Raw genomic sequence first — 24,312 nt, forward strand, 5'->3', positions numbered from 1 at the left:
TCCTAGCTGTGTGGCCTGCGCGCTAACCACTCGTAGATAATGTGAAACTTGCTTTGACATAAGAAAAAAAATCACAGCTGAATTGCACCTCATGAAGAAATAAGTTTGCATTTATTAGACAAACCAATGATAGGCAAACTCATACAGTATAAAGATGGAAAATAAATGAATGGATTTTTTTCCACAACTTTATGTGTTCACATTTGTAAACAAACAAAAACATTGAAGTGCATGTCCTTTCTCCAAAAAAATGTCATCGTAATTTCATTTTTGTAACTTTTCAGTCTGTAACAATTTTAGGGAAATCCCATGGGGTATTTTTCATTGTAGAATAAAGCTCGTCATACATTTAGATGTATCATTTATACATTCTTTGACATGGGTTAGGGTTAGCTTCCGGGTAAGGTGAGGTTCAAACACATCATTTCAGCAAGCACAAACAGTAAATAACTGCAGGATTACAAATGGGCAAATATTTATATACTGTCTCAACAGCGAGAGGCAGAAGAGGACCTCCTGTGGGCCAATCCCCCAAAAGGTTTCAAGGAAGGGTGTCCAAAGTGCAGCCTGGGGCTTATTTTTAAAAAGTTTTTTAAAGTGGCCTGTGACATATTACTTTGAAAATAACATTAAACACAGCATACATCAGAACATTACCTAGGATTACTAAGACCACACTAAAAGGAAATCATAAAAAGTTAAATGCTATGTAAATAAAATAAAAAAACAGTGGAAACTGAACATTGAAATGCATAAATAATTGAGTGATTACAGCAGGATGGAGGATGGAACCAGCAACCGTTGTGTCGGAAAACAACCACTCTACCTCCCGAGTCATGTCACCCTGTCGAGTAAGCAGAATGTTACAGCAATTTTGAGTCCGTAATCACAAGACTCATGTCTCGTGCTGGGCGGAAGTATAGTGTGCCCGTGCAGCCACGCTGAGGAATTAGCAATGTGCCAAAAAAAGAAACGCCACCACCTTGTGGAAGTGCTAGCAAACATCATAAAAAGCTCCTAGATAGACGGCCACCGATATCGGTCGCTGTTTTGGTCCCTCCATCGTTAAAGATGACTGAATGCTAATGAATGCTACAGGCTAGGGATGATCCAATGGACCCATCCACATGAAAAATGATGTGAAATGCCTTTCAGCGCCACTCTCGCGTGGCTAGTATATTACCGTCCACAGCGACCCCGACTCACCTGCCTGTGTACTACTAATGTACTACCAATGTACTGTCACATCCAAAGTCTCCTTAAAGAAGGCGGCTCATACTGGAAGTTTTACGAGTGATATATGTTCAGTCTTTTTATGATTGTGTTCTATACAGTACAGTATATCCTTCATGTAGTCCATGTACAGTGTGAGTGACTCCACTTATGTCACAGGATAGGACCACCTGTATATGATAATATGTGAACATGATATTATCTGTACAATACGCACAGCCCGATAAAAAAGGAGCCGTGGGCCAAAAATGGCCCCGGGTCTGCACTTTGGACACCCTGTTTTCAACTATTCATAGAGTCCAGTCCGGTCACGTGAAAGCAGCGATATCCACCATCAGCTTGTGGTCACAACCTGCCTCTTTGCTGTTTGGTACCAAATGGAGTGGAAGTGAAGTTGGGGGGGGGGGCAGAAGGGGCAAAGATGGGGTTGCCGTATTGCATCGTTTATGGCTTGGAGACGCTGCTTTATGCACCGGGTGGTGATTTCCTCACTCCTTGCTGCTGTTGTCACTTCTCCAGCACTTATAGTTCTTCATAATCCCCATCATCTCTCGTGGCGGATTTGGACCCTCCACCAAGAAAGTCCTCCAGCTCGTCCACATCCGTTTTCTTGCTCCTCGTTTTCTTCTTCTTTTTCTCTTTGCCATCTCCAGCTTCGTCTTTGTCCTTTTTCTTGTGTTTGTGTTTCTTGCTTTTTTCGTCCTCCTAGGAGACAAGAATGCTGTCATTAGCTTAACGCACAAGCGAACCTTTGAAGCCATTTTAATAATGTGGACAACACATCTGCATGCTTCCAATACGTTTTCAGTACTTTTTAAAAAACATGCCTTGGTTAGAGTCTGATTTGTTTCAAGTCGGACCTTCTGGGATGGATTAATGACTCTAACCAAGGCACCACTGTTTAAATCTAAATTTAGAACCTTTTCAAAATCTTTATAGGGGACCTATTATGCTTTTTCCACTTTTCTGAACTATAAATGTTGTTAGAATGTTGAATTCTCATGTTAAACAATGCCAAAGTTTCAGATAATGAGGTGTGCACATTTTGAAGTAAGCCCTGGAAGAAGTTTGCCGTAGCTCTGAATGCTTGGTTTCAGAGTTTTTTCTTCCTTCCATGGCCGTTCCTGGGTACACACTGTAGGGTGGCCCTCCGCCACTCTGCTGTTTGTCCAGGATTTGACACAGTACAGAGCCATGGCTTCCAGGGAATATTTGTACAGGTTTAAACTACGCTAAAGAGGCAAACATCAGGTAGACGTGGTCGGAGTTTCAGATTCTTGACCAGCAAGAACAAAATATTGGACGGTTTTTGTGAACATGGGCGAAGCTGGACTATCCACCAAACTGTTGCTGAAGCCTGAAGCCTTTCAACGTTACTTGGTCATGTTGAAGAGTCAGAAGCACAAGTATGATACATGAATTTCCTCAAAGTTGGAGTCGTTATTTATAAATGGAATCTTTTTGTGTTGGAACATAGAAAATCTCTTTTCTCTCAAAATGCGGATTTCAACCTTATTGGAGCCTTCGAAACAGGAAATAACTCCCCCATAGTCACCAACTAGGACTTGGACAAGTGCATTCCCTAGCAAATAAATGAATGAATGAATGAAAGAAACAGCATGGTTTATTAATAAAATATATTTTTTAGAAAACATGATTGAGTGAATCTGCAAAATTCTAAGTGGTGAGGGATTACTGTATGTACAGTACATGTATGATACTGACAAATCTTTGTGTACTTTAACTCTATTTTTCCCGTTTTTTGGTTTGATGTTCCACTAGTCCGCACGTTTCGATGGAGGGCCAAAATACGTCAGGTTTTCTCTCCAACCAGTTTCTCCAGCAGGTGATTTAATCGATGAGCTCCTTCCCTCAAATCGAGGGTGGTGCTGCTTTGGTGAGCGGCTAGAAAGAAAACCTGCAGCGTCTCAGCCCTCCATGGCATGAGTTCGACACCCCTGACTTAGGACTGTTGATGTAAACAAGTTGCACCGCATAACTCATGACAACGTCACCTCTTTGCTTTTCTTCTTCTTTTTCTTCTTCTCTTTGGAGGAGTGCTTGCTTTCTTTATCTGAAAATGAAGCAAACCACATTAGTGCTGACCTTACTGTTACATCAGGGAGCCAACAGAACAAAAGCAACTGTGAGGGATGGAAGCGTCACATCTGCAAAGCAGTAAATCAAAACATGTGGTACTGGTGCTGAAATGTGACTTTGGACAAAAGAACCGTGATGATGGTGTGCTGTTACACCCGTCATAAATACCCAAACATATTTAACAAATAAGCCATCAAACACTGACAGAACCCAAACAAAACAAGACAATGTGATTATTATTAGTTATGACACATTGAAAAATGTCTTACCTTCTTGCTCGTCGCTGCTCTCTTTGGCTGCCGGGGGATCTTCTTGAATGCCGAGGCCAAAAAGATCAGTATCATCCTGGAGTTTGAAGGAGATCACAGTGGCTTTTGCTGGTTCTGGCACCTTTGCTGACTGAATGTCATCATCTGAGAGGTCGGAGAGAAGTTCATCTCTGACTGGGAATGGACTCTGAGGGTGACAGCGGGTTTAGAGTTATACAGATGCACAATTCCTTTCCATCACATGCTCTTCTATGTGCTTTCCGTTAGACTCTGTTCTGACGATTCTACTTTACCTTTTCTATTTTTGGTGTGTCGAACGTTTCCGACTCAAAGTCAGGGTCATCCATTACAAAGGAGAGCATCTGTTGGGCCACGGGCGCCTCGGCGTCGGTATCGGAGTCCTCAGCCATGGGTAGCGGTCCCTTCTTTTTGCCTTGTTGCCTCGGTTGCTCTGCTGCTGGAGTTAAAGTCAGGAAGATCGGCGCTGACGTCTGGTTTCTGGGCTCTGAAGCTTTGGATCCTTTTGGTTTTCTTATGTGGCTGAAATAGTGATATGGGGGGGGGGGGGACACCGTGGTTACTAGGGGTGCTCCGATCAGCCGATTTCTGTGAAAAATCACAAAATCGGCATACGCTGGTAAATGCTTTCAACGCCCATCACAAAAGACCAGCTCTCAATTGGCACAAAAACTCTTAGTGTGCAATGTAAGCATCAAAGTGACTTATTTGTTCATTTAACGCACAAAGAACAACCGACAACTCAGTGTCTGTCTCCTTTTCTCCATGTTGGAGAACCACTGGTGTTCAGTCTTGGCTGTAATTTCAGGGCAACCCGTGAGAAGATACATACTGGACCTTTAGACACTTTCTGGTGATGTGACAAGACTCACGCTTTCAGTTCAGGTTCACTGTCGAGGTCCTGGTCCTGGTCCTTTAAGGTTGGTGCTACTGGTGCTGGCTCCTCGTCATCACTAGACAGAGTGACGTCTTTGCTGGGGGGCAAAGTCTTAGCTTGCGGAAGACTGGGATCTGCATCGTCAGGATCCAACTCATCCTGGAAACCAGACACCATGGGGTTTCCTCGGTCTTCACCGTCACTGGGACAAAACATGGAACATGACAAATGGATTTATGGATTGGGTTTAAATCAATGCCAAAGCACTTTATATACTTATGTGCATCATGTCACCATTATGTCACCATTATGGGGTGTTGTGTGTAGAATTCTGAAGAGAATATGATTTGTTTCCATTTTGGAATAAATCTATAATATAATAAAATGGAGAAAAAGTGAAGCTCTGAATACTTTCCTGATGTACTGTAAATAACGACATCAATTTTCATGGAAACGCATATGAATATTGTAAATAAGGGGGTATGTTTTCTTGAAAAAGTAAACACACTAATCCCTTGATTTCTGCTGTTAACATACCGTACATTTCTGCAGAGTAGGATACCTTGTTTAGCAATGGAATATTTCCATAGTTGGAGCATAGAAATTTAATTAATTTTAACATTAGAGCCTTCTAGACATGACTCACATTTACAGTCCTATTACCCAATGTAATAAAAATAATAAGACAAAATATAACACATATAAGGCATAACATATGCTGGCATTATGACAGTTCCTTGTTCTTTTTTTTACTTCCTGTTCTGTACAATGGAGTACTTCCTGTAGTGGCTATTGTCTCATCAATGTAACATTACTGACACCGACCGACCAGTGTAATTAGCACAGTATTTTGAATGTATCCTTTGCATGCATTACACGGTAATCCTTGGTTCATCGTGGTTAAATGGTTCTGACTTTGATAAGTGACTTTCCAGGAAGTAGGATTCCTTCTTTATAAATTGAATATTTTCATCACTTATTGTGCCAAATACATAGTAGATCTACTTGGAGAAAATAAGCCATTTAAGATGTGATTTATGTGTTTGATGCAGCAAATGTGCTCCTTCTGGGACCTTAGTGGTGGGCGGACAGATATGTGGAGGTTTAGAGACACTAGCTTGATGATTTTAGCTTGATGTGGGTAGCTTGTATGGTTATTATGTTATTATTATTATTGTGCCTGTTGTGAGATCAATTTAAATCAATGCCTGAGTAAATATTATTTTTGTCTTGCATGCAATTGCAACCCCCCCACCCCCCACCCCACATACCTGTCGCTGTCCAATGCTGGGACAGGCTGCGATATCTTTGTCTTTGATGGTAAACCATCCTCCAGGAAACTTTTGTCCAGTCTCTCCTCTGGCACAAAGTCGTCCACACTTTGCACGACAACGGGACACGCCGGAGCAGGCGGGTCATCTGAGGACAACATGGCAGCACGTTAATGCAGCCTAATTACAGCAACCGCTGACATTAAAAGAATATCAAAAATAAAAGCGGTGCGGCTGTCCTGCGACACAAAAGGCAGCACGGCGACTTCACATGACATTCTAATACCAGCCAGTTCTGGGATTATTTGAACTGTATTGAATATGGCCGTCATTACAGCTCAGGCTAAAACCTTGTGACCTTGTTCTCTAACCCAGCCGTGATGACTTTCCTAACAAGATATTATGAAAAATATGATGTGTTCCAGTAATGATATATTAAAACATGATCTGTTAGTGCCTTCCACATTTAGATTAGGATTATATGTACATGAAAGGAATATAATAATCATATATTTGCAGGCTACCATCCTATAAACGTGATTAATTTCATTCATTCGTTTTCTACCGCTTAACCTCACGAGGGTCACGGGGGGTGCTGGAGCCTATCCAAGCTGTCTTTGTGCGAGAGGCGGGGTACACCCTGGACTGGTGGCCAGCCAATCCCAGGGCACATATAGTCAAACAACCATTCACACTCACATTCATACCTATGGACAATTGGGAGTGGCTAATGATCCCATATTATTTCCATCCATCATACCCGTTGCACTAGCAGACGCCTCGGGGCCAGGAGACAACCCAAACCATCGGGACATGAAGCCGCGTTTTTGGGGTGCCGATCCTGGTGCAGTAGCGGACTGAAGGTGTTCCGGAGACTGAGCGGCTGACTTGAAATCGGCTGACGGCGAGGCGGCTCTCCCGATGGCTGCGGCGAGAACCGAAGCCGAGGGAGCCGACACGGAAGGTGACTGTGGGAGCGGTTGGGAGGGAACGGGGGGCTGAGGTGTGCTCGGGCTGGAGCTTCCTGTGGAGGCCCCGCTGGGAGGGACGATGGGGGACTGGGAGCCCGAGGAGGGACTCTGACCATTGGCGGGACCAGGTGAGCCATAGCCCTTACTTCGGCACTCCAAGTGCTCCAGGAAACTATGGAAATCACAAGACAGGATTGCAAAGCTACCTTCAGCAACAACATCAACGAGATAAGATGGAGGGAAGGATGATCAACTACATCTCATAGTTTTGATCCTCTGTTTCCTGTTGTACTGTCAGCTCTTCCAGGGTAGCGTCTATGTCCAACTGGTTTGTCTCCAGCTGCCTCAGGAGGGTTTCTCTCTGCATACAAATATCGCAAAGAGGCAAGACTTGAACGATTGAGCAGAGGCATAGTAAGACACCTTTATATTTCATACTGTATCCTGTATGCGGGACGGTTTCATCGTGGTACACAAAAGTGCAAGTTTATATACAGTGGATAATTGGTTAGCTTGCTGGCTGGAAATGACTTAGCAAAATAGCAACAGAACTTGTGTATCATTCGTTTGAATCAACACTAGAAAAAAAATGTGTTTTTCCATAATTCATATTTTAAATAAGAGCAAAAAAATAGATAATTGCTCTTAGTTTACATTTATTAATAAAAAATAATAATTATGCACTAGTGCAGGCTGGCTCCTCCATATAAAATAATGTTTGCCAATCTGGTTGCTCACAGCCAATGAAACCCTGGAGCCAAAAGGCAGACTCTGCAAAAGCTTTCCTGGTTGGACGCATCACTGTTCTGCTCTGTCGCCGTCAAATGCTTTAACAATATCAATATTCAATATCACTGGCATTAAATTGCACTCGATCCGAAAAAGTTGTTTCCAGCTAAGCAGCAAATAAGGAGCGGAGGATGACCTGGAGTTGCAAGAAGGGGATGTTGAAAAACCTGTGCAGGTATTTCAGGCCAAAGCCATTCTTCATAGAAGACTCAGCATAGTGGATGTAAGACGATCCCACTGGCCTGGAAAACACAATTGCTGCGACTTATCGTGGAGAATTTAAATGAGGAAATGTACGGTATATGTGCTACTGTCTATGTCAGGGGTGGGCAAACTACGGCCCGGGGGCCACATGCGGCCCACCAAGCGTTTGAATCCGGCCCGCCAGTTGCTTTTTAAGTATTTTAAACTTTTAACATACAAACTGGCAACATGACTTGCAAGTCGGATGTTTTATTTAGTAAAAAAAAAATATATAAAAAATATATAACACTTTTACAGATAAAATTTGATAAATAATTCAAGGAAAATTCTAAGCATAAAATAGTGCGTGTGTTTGTTAAATATATGTTGTGGTCCCCCCGGACAATTGAGTCAAAATATTTGCCCACCTCTGGTTTACAATTTTGTTCGGACGAATGCTGCAAAATTTAAGCTAGCTGAAATGGGCAACGCACTTCTGGTTATTTTCACAAATTTTGATTATTGTTGTTATTTTTCACAATGCTTTTACTTTGAAATCAAGAAACGAACCAACTCGCAATATATCCTGCTTGACTGGCTCAGTGTTCAGACAACGTTTTTTTTTTTTTTTTGGGGGGGGGGGTTTCGCGTTGACATCACGTCGCATTGCATCCTGGGTAATTTGAGTGAGAGTAGTGTTAAATATATGTTCTGGCCCCCCTGGACAATTTTGTTAACTTGATGCGGCCCACGAGTCAAAATATTTGCCCACCTCTGGTCTATGTCATGCCTTCATAAATGGGAAAATAATACAGCAGCACCCCATGTACATGTTATTATATTACATCAACTACATAAATGTAGTCTTTTTCTCCTCTAGGTGGCGGTCAAAGACAATTCCTAGTAAATGATGTCTTCCACCTTTTCACAGTATTTCCTTCAGAGTGTTATATTTTCCATAAGTTGCCATGTTTTAATGACGTGCGGCATCGGGTTACGGAAGTGAGCGTTACCTGTTCAGTCCAGCAATCAAGTCCCTTATATCATCAGGCAGGATGACACGGTGCTCACCCATGTCTCTGTGGTTTCCCAGCACACATACTGGTATGTGATTGGGTACTTTGGGAAGTTCCCTTACGATGTAGTTAAATGTCCTGCAAAAAAAATTTAAAAAATAAAATAATAATAATTTCAACTCTCTCAATCTATGATGTGAAATGCAAAATAAGACCATTAAAAAATGAAAATGATCAACTAGGTTGCTGCTGGGGTGTGGACTGATGCTATCAAAACGCTGAAAATAAAGCCAATAGAACCAGTATTGCAGTAAACAGAAAAAGACGCTCCACACAATTCAAAGGTGATGTCTCATTAATCAAGTTATTTACTGTATACAAATGGCCAATTAAAATAACAAGAAACAAGACATAAATAGTACATGGATGCGGACAAGTGCAACAGTAAGAGTTTATTTAATTCACATTAAAGTAAAGTTCCCTATTGGCTTATTATTTCCAGCTTTCAGCCCCATTCCGTACCGAAAAATCTGATTCCAACTGCATGTAACATTACAGCCAAGGCATGCAAGTATGTATGTTTTTTGTACGATTTCACAAAATTGTCTGTTACTTTAATTTCAAGCCAAAATGGCCGAGCAGCACAAATGATCCTTTTTAAGTGCTTGACCCAACCTGATATTTACAATTAGTATAATACTTCCAATGCCCTACTTGAAAACTCAGTTCCACAGTGGTGTACGTGAAGTGAGGGAAACGTAATACCTCTATGCATATTGCAGCATTAGCTCTCTCTCACACGCACGCACAAATTCAGATGTCATACCACTGCTTGGTAATGTCAAACATCATGATGACTCCATTGCAGTTCTTGTACACATCCAGAAACTCTGCATCAAGGGCCACCTCGTCTGACTACAAGACACAGACAAATATGTTCATGATGCCAACGCATATTAATAAACACTTAGATTGTACATCCATAACAGCCTGCTAGATATCTTTGTCCACGCCCACCCACCCTCACATCTTATGACCGAGTTGAACACATGGCAGTCATGTGATGGTCATTACCTCCTGCGGCTCATTCTCCAGTTTCAAATTGTCGCCTCGCCTTTTGCCTTTTCCTGAAACAAGCACAAACTGCAGGTTTGTCAACTGAACACAAAAGCAATCAGAGAAATATATGCTTTTCTGAGGGTGGGGGGGGGGTGGCGCAGACATGCACGCGCGCAGAACAACTGACTACAATGCGATTGCTCCTCTATAGCTTGGATATGGGAGGAGTTAGCGCACAAAATATACTTCTCAGCATTCACACAATGACCTTGGCCTAATATGACGTTAAGGGAACGACACTAGCATGAGTAAATATTTTACACATAAAAGATGCTTTGGTCATCTAAACACAGCAAAACAAAAAAAAAAACATCTAAACTCAGAATGCAGCAAGACAACAGAAGAGGAAGGAGGAAAATCCACCGCACACAAGACTTGAGCTCCTACACGCTACAGCGGTGCTCACCTACACCTTCACCGGGATATTTTTGGCCTGAGATGAATGCGAGGAGGGGTTCAGAGAAGACACAGATGAGTGAAGACAGGAAATGAAACAACAACAACCATGCATGAGGTGACGCGAGTCGTCATCAGACAGACTGCGGCGATGACGTCACACTTTTGCTCACCACTTACCTTTGTCTACCACGTCCCACACCTCCACCTTGACCACATCATCTGTAGCTGAGAGGAGCACACAGGAGGCACCGTCAAGCATGCGCTGCGCTAGAGAACACTATTCTAATGCACAATGCTATGAGGTTACTCTAACAAGTTGACTGCTCTATCATTTCGAAGAGTACAATCATTCACAATGCTAACAAAGAACGCCAGCTGAATCTCACGATTTTACCTTGATATGGAGCCACTGGAGTGAATAAAAAAGGGCAATAAAGACTATGTAAATAGTCTTATAATAAATATGTGCATACAAGACCAAAACCAAAAAAAGGTGAAACAACGATTGACTTGACTTACTTTTGTAATTCCAATGGATGCTTGTGGCTTGGATCTCCTGGGTGGGAATGTACTCTTCCACAAACTTCTTGCCCTGCAGCCGATACCATAAAGTACTCTTTCCAGTGTTCCTGTCTCCCCGGATAACAATTTTCACTAGAGTTGGGGATTTAAAAAAAACAAAAACATTCTTTTAAATAAGAAGCCATAATGTTGTAATGTGTGTAATAACACTGTCATTCATACATGTCATTGGATAGATGACAACTAGACTGTTGAGGTTGTCTTATAAGACATCCGGCCTCTCATCGGAGCAGGCGTCATCACTTCATGATAAAAAACAGCTCTAGTCTGACCAGTGTCTTATACCCCTTTTCTGTGATGGGTACAACTTGGTACAACTCTGCCTTCAAAAGCTTGTTGGGGTGAGTGAGTACACCATTTGGTGGATAGTCCAACTTCACCGATATTCACAAAGTTGTCACCAACTTTGCTCTTGCTGGTCAGGAAACTGAAACTCCAACCACTTCTGCTTGATGTTTGCTTCTTTAGGCAATTCAAACCTGAAAAAAAATATTTCCTGGAAGCCATTAGCATTAGCTCCGTGGTAACAAGGTGAAATCTTGGGCAAACAGCAGAGCAGGGGAGGGCAAATATCCAGCACCGACAATGGAAAAGGGGAATAAATACGTTGGATCCAGCACCAACCGATCAGACTAGAGCTGTCCCGTCCACATTCAAAATAGGATTAAAAAAAAACGAAAGGCATGTTAACCCATCTTACTATTATATTGGACCCCTTTCGCAAAGCGTCTCTGCAAGCTTTGGTTCATGGACTGCAGGCCGGCAGGGATGTTCTTGTCCCGGAGCTGCTGGCCCGGCTCAGAGCCCACCAACTTTTTCAACGCCGAAAACATTCTGTGGGAACCTTGCAAAACGTCGACTATGTACAGCTGGCCTTCCGCGCTTCAACCGGAGCGTCAGCAAACTGAAGGAAACGTTGCAGATGTTACGTTCAAGCCCTGATCTGATCAAAGGTGTGATGGTTTTGCCAGAGAGCTGGAGATGGAAGTGGTCATCACGGCGTTACAGAGTCATCTGTGGAGGAGGAGAATAAATATACAATAAATACCCACTGAGGGTTGTATACAGAAAAATTGAAGGATGCGGAGTCCAAAAGTTAAGCATTTTCAATACAAAAACGGCTAAATGAAGCAAAATTCAAATGTAAGGCATTCAGAAGACACATTGAAAGAGGTTGTGATGATATGTGGCATTCTACACTGGTCACCAGGTGTCGGTAATGTTACTGTAATGCTGGGTGAGACACACAAGCACCAGACTTGATCACTGGAAAAACATCTTTCATTGCAGGTTTGAATGATCTCACATCAGGCATGATGTTTAATCATGATTAATTAAAAACTGTCATTTGACAGTCCTCATTTTAATAAAAACAACTTTGCATGTTTATTTGGCTTTCACTTTGTCTGAACTCACTTTGTGGAAAAAATACTTGGATATATATCCATAGTCAGCCTAAATATATACAAGTTGAAATATATGAGTTTTGGTCCATAGCCCTAGGTAATACAAGTGTGAAGGTGACAATAGGGGTGTTATGTCATGTCTAGAGGGCTCTAATAATAATAATAACAGGTTTTTTAATGATATAATTACAAAAATATTCAATTTATAAATAAGAAATTCTATTTCTCTGAAATTCTAGAACCAATTACGTGTGATAAACAAGGGATAAATGTATACCAGGGGTGCAACAATACACAACATTCAAGGTTCAATTCAATACTTCAGTGATCGGGTTTGATATTTTTTCAATATGAAAAAATAAACTTTCATGCCTTTTTAAAACTTGCATTGTATGCAAATGTACCTCTAGTTGGTAGGACACACATTCATCAAGTAGTGGCACAGGAAGACAGCATTCTACAGCATTCAGGAAAGCCATGATCTTTATGAAGGGTAGCGCTTCATCACGCGTCACAAAAGTACTGCGATCACACGAGGGGTGGCGAGCACAGGCCTCAAAGACGACGACCCCCTTCCTCGCCTGAAAAACAATCCCACTGAGAATCAGTGGGGTATTCGTAAAATGTGATTTGTAGCTGTGTTTCCGCTACGTTTATAGCGTTACAGCTGACGACAATGCAATCGCCTGTGGAGATTACGATCGCTCTTCCACTGTTACACTTGACAAACTTCATAATAGAAAACAATAGAAAGAATAGATGTAATGAATGCGATCGTTCCTCCACACGCAATACAGAAAACAGGAGACAAATTGCAAAGATAAATAAGACTGTTTAAATAACAATGTATCGTTAAGAAATGTACCCTTAATTTACATTTATTGCAATTGCTTTCTATCAGTTTAATCTTTCACATACACACCAAATGCAACTAGAGAGGAGCGATCACATTACAGTCAGCGATGCTGTGCGCGTACATGTGGGGAACACATTATTACACTTTTATAGACGGCAGGTATAAAAAGATACATAAAAATGGTCACTGTAACAATGAAATAGATATTTAAGATAGGTAAATAAAATATGATATGATGATGATGCATGATATATCTGTGATATCATCGTGTTATATTCCTGATGGAGTTGACATCATCTGTGCTACGTGTGTGTGTGTGTGTGTGTGTGTGTGTGTGTGTGTGTGTGTGTGTGTGTGTGTGCTAGTCTGGGCGTGAGGCCGTGATTAATTCATGTATTCCTTCATTCATTTTTTTTTTAAAACCCATTCGATATCGGACTTTCATTTCGGAACAACTCTCCCCGTCAACGTAACCACTTAGCATTAGCTCAGCGTTGGCTACCCCGACTGCCAGCTCATTAACGGGAAGTATGCATTTTAAAACGGCAATGGTTATGAAATGAAGATGGCCAGTGTTGTACAGGTCATGTCAAGGTCGCCGTGGGACTGAAAAAAACATCAATTTTAATTGAAGAAAACAAAGAAATAATATGCCATGTCAACCTCAAGCACTGTTTGTTAGCAATCCAGTCAGCACTAGCTTAGCTGCACATTTGCGGCCATTGGAACATTGGAATGACAAGCTACATTTGGCACTGCACTCTTCAGTGGCAATGAAAGAAATACTCACGGTTGTCAAAGAGAACGTGCACTTCAGACATCTTGTTTTTCCCCCTCTCTGTCAGACATCCATCTCTACTGCAAAATTATGGCTACATTCCTTCGCAAAGAGCAATCCAGCCCGTCCAGCATACACCGAGACGAATACATTTCATTTCCCTTTCCCCTTCACAATAAGGCTACAGAGACGCACATTTCAATAGTTTTTTATGAATAGTTACGAAGATCTTTTATCCGATTGTGTTGTTTTGTGTGTGTAAACACCTTACTGCAGACCAAAGCCGCCGGCTGTGGTTCAACAGTCTTATATACTGGTGTGTGTATTTTATTTTGAAGGGAAAGCTTTGTTGGCGACGGGATATCATGCCGAGCCGACCGGAAGCCGTGCTGCAAAAAATATTTCTTTTTTAATTAATGTTAAAATCCGGGGAATTACTAAAACGGGGAAAGCACCAGCAAAGGGGGTAGCTTCTCGGTAGAACGGAAGGGGTGGCATTGATTGACAAATTACAGTTATTACAAAGTACAGTCAAGTGGATGATACATTGTGTTTTATTTTGAAGAACATTTACAACTTGTCACTTATGGTGCCTCACTTCCGTACAGGCAGAGATACTGCAAATTTCAGTGTCGATCCGATACTAGGTAAATACAAATTATTGTTTTTTTTTACTTTGTTCGTCTGGTTAAAGTAAATTCGTTTGATTATTAATGAACTATATTACAATTGTTTAAATCTCACATTATTTAATTTTTCCTGGTGAAATTTTGGATAACCCTGCCCTGAGGTATTTTTTGTTCCAAAACAAAATAACAATGTGCATATATAACTAAATCCATCCATCCATTTATTTTCTTATCCTCATTAGCGTCGCGGGGGTACACCCTGGACTGGTTGCCAGCCAATCACAGTGTATAACTATATCAACAATGTATAACAATATACACTACACAACCAAAACACATATATATTTGTGAAAATATCGATAAGAAGTTGGATAGGTTCCAGCGACAGTGAACCAGATTAGCGGCATAAAATTGAGGGATAATTTAAATTACGTTCGGTTGGCTATAAACTGGCCTACAAACGTTGCTGTCACTGTACTGGATAGCCATGCAATATCGTCATGCGCCCCCTAGAGGTAAACATGATGTTACAGCAGTGAACACAGCATCATCAGGTGTCACCTTTCAATACAACATGGTGCTATTTGTACAATAGGTACTATTCCTTTTAACATTCTTGAAAAATGTGTTTTCAGTTGCGTGTTTTTTATGTCGCCGTACTCTTTCATGTCATTCCACTTTCGTGTTGTCAAAAACGTTGATAATAAAGTAGCAAAGAGTCGTAAGTGAATCCACGCTCAGCTGTGTTGGCGTTCTTGAACACACCCCTCTGAGTACCCCGATATTGTTGAAGGGGGAATCATGGCTGCCCAGGAGCCGTCTCCACCATCCTCCCTGGAAGGGAACAAACCTGGCTTCCCCAAGAAAATTTTAGCCAACAACCTGGAGGACAAGCATTTGTGTAACTCCTGCCAGAAAGTACTGAGAAGGCCCTTACAGGCGCAGTGTGGCCACCGCTTTTGTTCCTTCTGTTTCAAGCAAATCGTGAGGTGGGTACATTCACTAAGGCTACGTATGTGGCTAATGAGCTAGCTAGCTACATCCGTATACAGCTGGACAATAAAAGCTCCATATGAAAATGTCATTTTAACGCCGTTATAATGTATATATTTTCGGAGCAATTACTGTTGGTAATGACACATCTTTAAAACCAGCGTACAGTTGTCACACTAATCCCAAGTATTCTACTGCTATGTTAGTTAGTGTTTGAGTAACAGCTGGTTTTGTTATGCTACACTATTACAGCCATTTAACATTTAAAGGGGGCGGTTAGGTGGACCTTGTAAATGATGCCAATAACGGTTTGCTACTTCCTGACACGCTTTTTTATCCAAAGCAGGTGTACAAGTCGTAATGATTTGTAAGAATGGCTTGCCTAATGAAAATGCAGATTGTCACTAATGTGGGGGTGCGTCGACATAACCGAAAGCGAAACTACCCATCGCTTGCACATTGAATTGTGACAAAAGGATGCTAAATGATGTATTTAACCAACGAAGGGTTGTTGGCATGGTTTTCTTCCCTTTGTTCATTGTGATTGTTGTGTTATTGTGTGATATTTTATGCTCTAAACAAAGGATAAATTACAATAAATCTTCAATAATTAAGAAGAATCCAGGTTGATACTACCATACTTTTATTTTGAAGCTCGGGCTACTTTGCACTGAATAGGAAGTGACTGTGTGCGGGGTTTCATGGTGTGTAAGCAGATAGTAGCTATGTTGCTATCACTAAGTGATAATAATGAAGTTAACGATGAACACATGTCAACATGGACGCATACTCCATGATCCATTAAGCATAAGATCCCTGTCTGTCCTGACGGCAAGGCTGGTGGCTGCAGGATCTACATGGTTCTTGAAGTGGCACAAGTCCAAAAGGGGGCTAGATAACTTCAGTCTTCCCCTCATTGGGAATTCGACATTTTTGAGCCAACCAGACCTTAAAGCGCTTGAGAAGGCGTATCAGCGTTGCATGGTCATTTTGTGTGTTGTATTTATGTTTGTACGTCACGTATGTATAAAAATGATAGGAGATACAATGCTTTGTAAGGTACACAGCAAACAGGATGAGCCCAAGAATTGATCCCAGGGGGACTCCGCAATCAAGGTGGATGAGGTGTAGTGTCATTTGCATTAAAAAAAGGCTGTATGTGTGCAAGTATGCTTTTTACTAAAATATTTGACACAAATGGTAGTTTTGAAATAGGTCGATAATTTGCATTGAAGTATTGGTCCACATGATCACTTCATTAACTGTCATTTCTTGTAATATACTGTATGTTACTGGATGCTTTAGCAATGGCAGACTGCATTGACTCATGTCAAACATCTCTCTTGTCATCTAGTTCTGGACCAGAAAAATGCAACGCTTGCATCAAAGAGAACCTATTTGAGGAACCCACCTCCATTCTCAAGCAAGGAGGTGTAAGTATATCTGTACATTTCTGAGTTATAGCACAGTTTACATCGAGTTCTCACAGAGATACAATGACGGAGCGGCTTTCGTGGTCCGACAGAATGTACGGGATATAGTAGAGCCAAGGGAATAGTGTGATATTGTGATCCTGTGGAAAGTATGACAGAGTAACACAACCCTTCAGAGTGTAACTAAAGACACACACTAGGCACACTACCGGTTGACAGAGATCCTCTGCTCTCAGGCTTTTGCGGACAATGCGGCACGGAGAGAAGTGGAGGCCTTGGCAGCCATCTGTCCCAATGAAGGCTGCACGTGGACGGGGACCATTAAAGATTTTGAGGTGTGCACTCATGCAAGCGCTTTGACTACACACTGTGGTTTATTATTTTTATCGATATTCGACGTTCACTCTCATTATTTTGATTGCATTATGAGTGCATTTGACATATTAGGGCCCATTTTTGTGTTCGGCCTGAATGTTTTGAGCATGCTAAAAATGTTTGAGGTGGAAAAATATGGAACGTGAAAGTTATTCCAACTGCGCTCTGACTGCATTCTAAAGATTCTTACGGTATTCCAACAGCATTCTGATCACATTTGCACAAAAAAAACGCAGCCAGCTGCCACTGAAACCTCACTCTGAAGCTTCGTCTTATTTGCAATATTTCACACCCCAAGGAAAAGGAGTCAAGATAACTCCACCAGCGGTGTGGACAGCGCGTAGGTGCTGAAACTCGAGACATCAGCTCAAACGTCACACACCATTGACACGTTGTCAATTCACATCACGTCATGACGCCAAGCAAATGAGGAGTTCACAAATTTCAAATAGTTTCTCCAATGTGGCACGGATTTAGACACGCGATTCATGCTGTTTCGTGCTTCGTGTAGTAGTTACGACTAACGATGGCGAAAGCCAATTTTGCAATCACAGAGCTGTATTTAATTTCTTCGAAATCCATGGCTTCACTGAATAAATCATGCTTGAATATGGTCTCTTATTAGTCAGAAATATGCGTAACATTTTGTCTAAATGAAGCATTTTCAAGCATAAAATTGGCAAAATTAAAAGACTAATTAATATAAGGCATGTCATACAACTTAATGTCAAAAATTCCCAGCTATCCCTTTAAGTGTTGAGATTTCACACTTTGTTTGGCGGTATTTGAACGCACCATAGTTGCTGTGTTTAGTCAGGCTAGTTCCGACTGTATATTTTATACTTTAAATGTGTTTAATAAGTGTATGAGGCATATTTGCCGATTAACGCAGGATTGTGTTGCGAGTGAACAATGGCAATTGAAGAGAGAGGGGGAAACCTTTTGAGCTGAATCTCATCTGATAATTACAAACAGTCACTTTTATTGCAAATGTTGATGCAAAACTGGAGGAGAACATTTACTCATTCACTCCTGGAACGTGAAAGCGGGGATCTACTGTAAATGCAGGGCCAGTATTGCTGATACTGACGGAAACAGATGCTTTTTACATGAAATTGTTCAAGGTCGTTGAATGATCTTGCAGGCCGGCCACGAGGGCCTCTGTGACTTTGCCATCATCCTGTGTCCTTCCTGCAAAGAGTTGATGCGAGCCAACGAACAGGAGCGCCACGATGAACGTGAATGTCCAGAGAGGACGCTCAACTGCAAATATTGTAAAGAAGCCTTCCTCTTGAAGAACATTAAGGTGAGTATCCTACTATGCACGCTGTTTAGAAACCTCAGCATGTTGGAAGAATGTGGTATTAATACGTATGCATGTATTTTACACTCACAATGTATGTGAATGAAATAACACTTTACATACTCAGCATAGTAGCTCAAGCTTTTGTTTGATTCTGTTTTTTTTAGGCTCACGATGAAATTTGTCCAAAGTACCCGATGATTTGTGAAGGTTGTGCAAAGAAAAAGATACCCAGAGAAAAGGTATGGCAAATATTTAGAATTCACAAAGAACTTCTCATTGACTCTCATTTAGCTGCGACTCTTAATCTGTAGATCATTAGCTTCTTTCATTTTTTTTTGTTTTGCAGTATGTGGACCATATTAAGTTCTGCAGTAAATTTAAAGCACCATGCAGATTTCATGTTGTTGGCTGCGATACATCTGTAAGTAGACATTTTCATCATAATTTGCTGTGTGTGACACGAGCTAGCGTCTTAACTGCTGGGTCATTGGAAGGAACAGGCCGCATTATTTCACTGGAGTTTGTTGCTATCACAACTTTTCATTCTGATAGCAACGCTGCAAAATACCAACCATGCCATCCTTTCAAGAAAAGTCATTTTGAGTCAAATCAAACCATTTTTCTAGATTGGTGTCAATAGTCTAATGCAGGGGTCGGGAACCTTTTTGGCTAAGAGAGCCATGAAGGCCAGATATTTTAAAACGTGTATCTGTGAGAGCCATATACATTTTGAATGCAATAAAATGTGTGCATTTTTATGTAAGACCAACAGTTTTAGATATAATGGGCTCTAATTATGTAGACCAGGCACACTACCCCACGCCAATGGGGTGTGGCCAGCATACTTTCGTGAGCAGCGCAGTGTCCAATAATAAATCAAATACTTGCTGCCATTAATGCAACTTCTGCTGCTGCATAGTTTTGAACCGTATTCAGTATATTTCATTATTTGGCCATCTTCGTCAGAAGGCTTGGTTCTGCAGCTTTAGCTATTTGACTAAAGGAGGAAAGTTTACATTTACATGTTTTTTTGACATCTCAATGACCGAGGTAGACTACCGCATTACCCAGTAATAATCACGTTTTGGTGTTTGACCTGGAAAATATCATCAGGAAAGATAGATATGGTCGGCCGTATTGCAGTAGAAAATAGATGGACGAATTAAAATGCATAAGAAAGTTGTTGATTTTGAATATTATTTTTAACAGTCATTTCGGTGATTGTTTACTTTAAAATGTTAGCAAAAATACATTTTTATTGTGGTAAGAAATGCTTGAGAGCCAGATACAGTCATCAAAAGAGCCCTACCTGGCTCCCGAGCCATAGGTTCCCTACCTCTGGTCTAATGGATCTCTGCCTATTTGCCATTCACCATTCACAGATTTTTGTGTTGAAACCTGACTATTCATTATTATTCTGTGTTTACCCCATAAACACTCGGGGTGTCACAAGAGCTTGCAGGATTAAAACTGGATAAAAACATGACAAAAACCTGTAAATGAAATCAATAACGCTGGCCTCAATTTTTTGCCAATTTTTCTCCCACATCCAAACAAGCAGGGAGAGGCTTCAATCTTTGCATAAAACAATGGCAGGAACGGAGCGAGCATGGAATTTCTTTGTCTCGGTGGGGGCGGCTGCACGGCGGTCGAGTGGTTAGCGCGCAGGCCGCACAGCCAGGAGATCTCTGTGTGTAGTTTGCCATTCCAAATTGTCCATAGGTATGAATGTGAGTGTGAATGGTTGTTTGTCTATAGTATGTGCCCCGGGATTGGCTGGCCACCAGTCCAGGGTGTTTCTCGCTTTTCGCCCCTTGTAAGGATAAGCGGTAGAAAATGAATGAATGAAAATGAACAACATAAAAATATAGTATATATGTATGAGTGTAATATCTAGCAATTTCATTAGAACATCCCTAAGACCACTACTTTCATCTTATGGCCTCATCTTTGTCTCTTTACGGAGGCCAAGTGTTGAAAAACAGGTGCACTGCACCTCTATGTCGGGCGGGGGGGGGGGGTCCAGCGGGCATGTCACTGAGGAGACTCAATTACTCGTGTTTATTTGTGGTCTCAGAGCGTAACTTCAGCAAATTGTTTGGATCGCCTGTACTTAGTTTTCCTACCAGTCTAGAACATCAGAAGAACCATCTTTAAAGCAGAACCAGGCAGTCGCTCGAATAATGATAATTAGATAAGATTAAGATATGCCTTTATTCGTCCCTCAGTGGGGAAATTTGTAGAAAAAAATGAAAAAAAAACATGTGATTTATTTCAAATGTAAGCCCTGAAAATGGTGTGTGCGTATAAAAAAAACATCCTAGAGAATCACTATTGCAATTCTAAGCATGAAAAGATAATTAATGCCTTGCTAAAGGGCAGTGCAGTGGTTAATGCCTGGTCTCAAACTGCGATTTGCGTGTTCCAGTGTCACTGTCCGAAACTGAATATATATTTAGGATGAGTGATTATACTCAGTATTACGGTATTCTGTGTGCATTTTTAAAAGCTCCATTATTTTGTTTGCTGTGTGCTTGTTTGCCCCCCCCCCCCACATACAGCATCACATGATCATTTCAGGTGTATAAGAAAGATGAGGACTATTGCTCTTGATGTATTTCTATTTCTTTGTTGGACATCCAGGTGGAGAAAGAGAAGATCCATGACCACGAGCGTCAGTGTTCGTACGAACACCTCAACCTGCTCCTGCATTTCATCATGGGCATCAAGGTGAGCCTGGAGAGTCTGCAGCCTCAGAGTCTGGAGGTGGCCGGCCACAAACTGCAGGAGCTCCACCAGTCCCTGCGAGACTTGGAACTAAAGATGAGTCAGCTCGGCGGCGGAGGCGGCGCTTCGGCCTCAGTGCAGGGTGCGTGCGCGCCGACGATCCTCACCACCTCCTTCACGCCGCTGCCCAGCGCCGTGGGAGCCGCCCTGGAGCTGCAGCTCCAGAGCGAAAAAACCAAGGTGGCTGAGATGAGTCGGCGTTGCCAGGAGCTGGAGCTGAAGGTGAATACGTTCGAGAACGTCGTCTGTGTCCTCAACCGTGAGATGGAGCGCTCCTGCACCACCATGGAGGCGTACAACCGGCAGCACAGACTGGACCAGGACAAGATTGAGATCCTCAATAACAAGGTGACAATTCAGCCATTCTAGTGCCACTCCGACCTTCTGCAAGGTGCTGCTGATGTGACACTTGTTTTTGGGTCGTTCTCTAGAGCTCTCATGATGTTTGTCTTCAACTTCTGATGTTTTCCTTGGTCTGCCTGTTCCACGTATGTCACTTAGTACACCAATGGTTCCTGTCTTCTTCAAGACGTTCCAAATGTCTGGCTGTGACCAATACATGTTCAATGGGTCTCATTGATTGACCATCTTCTTTCAGATTGACAATTTCTTGGTGTTCCATGCTCCATGTTGTTTTCACCTCTAAATGCAGTCTAAACGGGCCAAACCTGTCCTTGCCATCTTATTTGTTTGCCTTCAAGGTTCGTCAGCTGGAAAGAACTGTGAGTCTGAGGGACTTGTCCATTGTGGAGATGGAGGGCAAGATGAGAGAGATGTCTGCGGCCACTTTTGATGGCATCTTTGTGTGGAAGATCTCCGATTTTACGAAGAAGAGGCAAGACGCCGTCGCCGGCCGAGCTCCTGCTATGTTCTCGCCAGGTAATATATATATATATATATATACTATGTGTATATACGATGTTTGACATTTGGGTTAGTATTGTATGACAATGACACACTGGTGTTTTTGCAGCCTTTTACACCAGTAAATATGGCTACAAGATGTGCTTACGTATTTACCTGAATGGGGACGGGACAGGACGGGGCACCCATTTATCTCTGTTCTTCGTGGTGATGAGAGGACACAGCGATGCACTCCTCAAGTGGCCTTTTAATCAGAAGGTGAGGTCTTTTTTTTCCATATTATTATCCTTAAGACCATCCCCCCGTAGGGGAGATGCAAGTGAGCCGAGTCTGAGACCCCTTAGCCAGGGGTGCCCAAACTTTTTACACAAAGGGCAAATCATGGACCTCATACAGTAACTTTGTCTTATCGGTGACATTGTAAGTTAGTGTACTGTCTAATATATATATATATATATATATATATATATATATATATATGTATGTATGTATGTATATATGTATGTATGTATGTATGTGTATATATGTATGTATGTATGTGTATATATGTATGTATGTATATGTATGTATGTATGTATGTATGTATGTATATGTATGTATGTATGTATGTATATGTATGTATGTATGTATGTATGTGTATATATGTATGTATGTATGTATGTGTATATATGTATGTATGTATGTATGTATGTATATATATATATATATGTATGTATGTATATATGTATATATATATATATATATATGTATGTATGTATGTATGTATGTATGTATATATATATGTATGTATGTATGTATGTATGTATGTATATGTATATATGTGTATATATATGTATATATATGTATATATGTGTATATATATATATGTATATAATACATAATATCTCATTAACCATTTGGCCCCTAGGATAGTTTTTAGTGTTGTTGTGTACTTTTTGTGTTTACCTTTATACTGTTACCTGTTTACCTTAAAACTGTTTATTTTGCCTCCTTCCTTTTGTCAGTGCAGCCTCACTTGATTGACTTTACAGTTTTTTTTTAATTATTTTGAGCCTAAAATGACCAGAAAACATAAAATCTGAGTAGGGAAATTTAAATTTCAAGATTAAAAAACAAAAACAATTAATGAATATTATTAGTAAAAAAAATGCAAGCTAATATTTAAGCTAATTGTATGTACCTTTGGCCTAAATGAAGCATTTTCAGTCATCAAATTGGCTAACTGAACTAAGGTACAAATGTAAGGCCCTCGGAAGAAGTACAGGAAGTACAGGAGTACAAGAAGTCTCCCAATGCTATGTTATTCTATATTATTTACATCTTAAATGTCTTATTTTTTAAAAAAAATATGACACCTATATTTGGTAGTATAATTGTAAAGGTTCTATTTTGTCCACATCAAGAAAGCTGAATATAACATTGGAGATCATTTATCCAGATGGATGTTGTCCTTTCAAAACCGTAATGTGATGTTTGGCCACTTGGTGGCACTGTTGGCTCATCTTTTCCTACTCCCTCTGGAACCAAACAGTTGTTTGTCCACCATTGGGAAGGTGTTCGAGTGCCTGCTTACTTTTGCTTTGAATGAGAAGAATGAGAAGATGAATGAGTTACAGAAGGAGAACTCCATTTTTTCCCATCCGTACCCAGGTCACCTTAATGCTGCTGGACCAGAACAACAGGGAGCACATAATCGATGCCTTCAGGCCGGACATATCCTCCTCATCCTTCCAGAGGCCGGTCAGCGATATGAACATCGCCAGCGGCTGCCCGCTCTTCTGTCCGCTCTCCAAGCTGGACTCGAAAAACTCTTACATTCGCGATGACACCATCTTCATCAAGGCCATTGTAGACCTCACCGGACTCTAGGTTTGACTCCACCGGCATCACCACTAACTTTGTTTTTTTTCTTTTAGGATCTCTGTGTCACTCACCTGGCATTATGCAAGACATATTTATTACACACACTTTGTGGTGCAAATATACAAGCATTCTCATACCAACATACAGAGTAGGTAAGTACAGTACTACATGGGGGGGGGGGGGGGGGCGCTGGGG

The 24,312-nt window shown here is 41.3% G+C and overlaps 2 protein-coding genes across 6 annotated transcripts; one reads left to right on the forward strand and one right to left on the reverse strand.

Moving 5' to 3' along the window:
* Positions 1-92: 92 nt before the first annotated feature.
* rabl6b (RAB, member RAS oncogene family-like 6b) lies at positions 93-14,029 on the reverse strand. Of its 5 annotated transcripts, none has more exons than XM_058071699.1 (19): positions 13,880-14,029; positions 12,638-12,814; positions 11,528-11,841; positions 10,765-10,899; positions 10,640-10,654; positions 10,423-10,470; positions 10,253-10,279; positions 9,802-9,854; positions 9,554-9,642; positions 8,725-8,865; positions 7,665-7,770; positions 6,997-7,100; positions 6,529-6,911; positions 5,769-5,916; positions 4,493-4,699; positions 3,896-4,142; positions 3,603-3,789; positions 3,249-3,307; positions 93-1,938 (listed from the first exon to the last, which is right to left on the reverse strand). In XM_058071699.1, the coding sequence occupies exons 3-19, from the start codon at positions 11,658-11,660 to the stop codon at positions 1,756-1,758; spliced, it is 2,265 nt and encodes a 754-aa protein (XP_057927682.1). In that variant the 5' UTR covers positions 11,661-11,841; positions 12,638-12,814; positions 13,880-14,029; the 3' UTR covers positions 93-1,755. The 5 variants fall into 5 exon arrangements, with proteins under 5 accessions (XP_057927682.1, XP_057927683.1, XP_057927684.1 ...); XM_058071700.1 differs by having other exon boundaries at positions 12,638-12,830; positions 13,880-14,006; XM_058071701.1 differs by lacking the exon at positions 10,640-10,654.
* A 1,055-nt stretch (positions 14,030-15,084) lies between these two features.
* On the forward strand, positions 15,085-24,281 carry LOC131128006 (TNF receptor-associated factor 2-like). The gene is made up of 10 exons (XM_058070469.1): positions 15,085-15,485; positions 16,844-16,922; positions 17,159-17,257; positions 18,442-18,603; positions 18,768-18,842; positions 18,950-19,024; positions 21,247-21,738; positions 22,092-22,269; positions 22,364-22,512; positions 23,905-24,281. Exons 1-10 carry the CDS (start codon positions 15,298-15,300, stop codon positions 24,121-24,123), a joined length of 1,716 nt encoding a protein of 571 aa, XP_057926452.1. The 5' UTR covers positions 15,085-15,297; the 3' UTR covers positions 24,124-24,281.
* Positions 24,282-24,312: the final 31 nt, after the last annotated feature.

Source organism: Doryrhamphus excisus, chromosome 4 (genome assembly GCF_030265055.1).
Source record: "Doryrhamphus excisus isolate RoL2022-K1 chromosome 4, RoL_Dexc_1.0, whole genome shotgun sequence".
In the NCBI taxonomy this organism is placed as follows: domain Eukaryota; kingdom Metazoa; phylum Chordata; class Actinopteri; order Syngnathiformes; family Syngnathidae; genus Doryrhamphus; species Doryrhamphus excisus.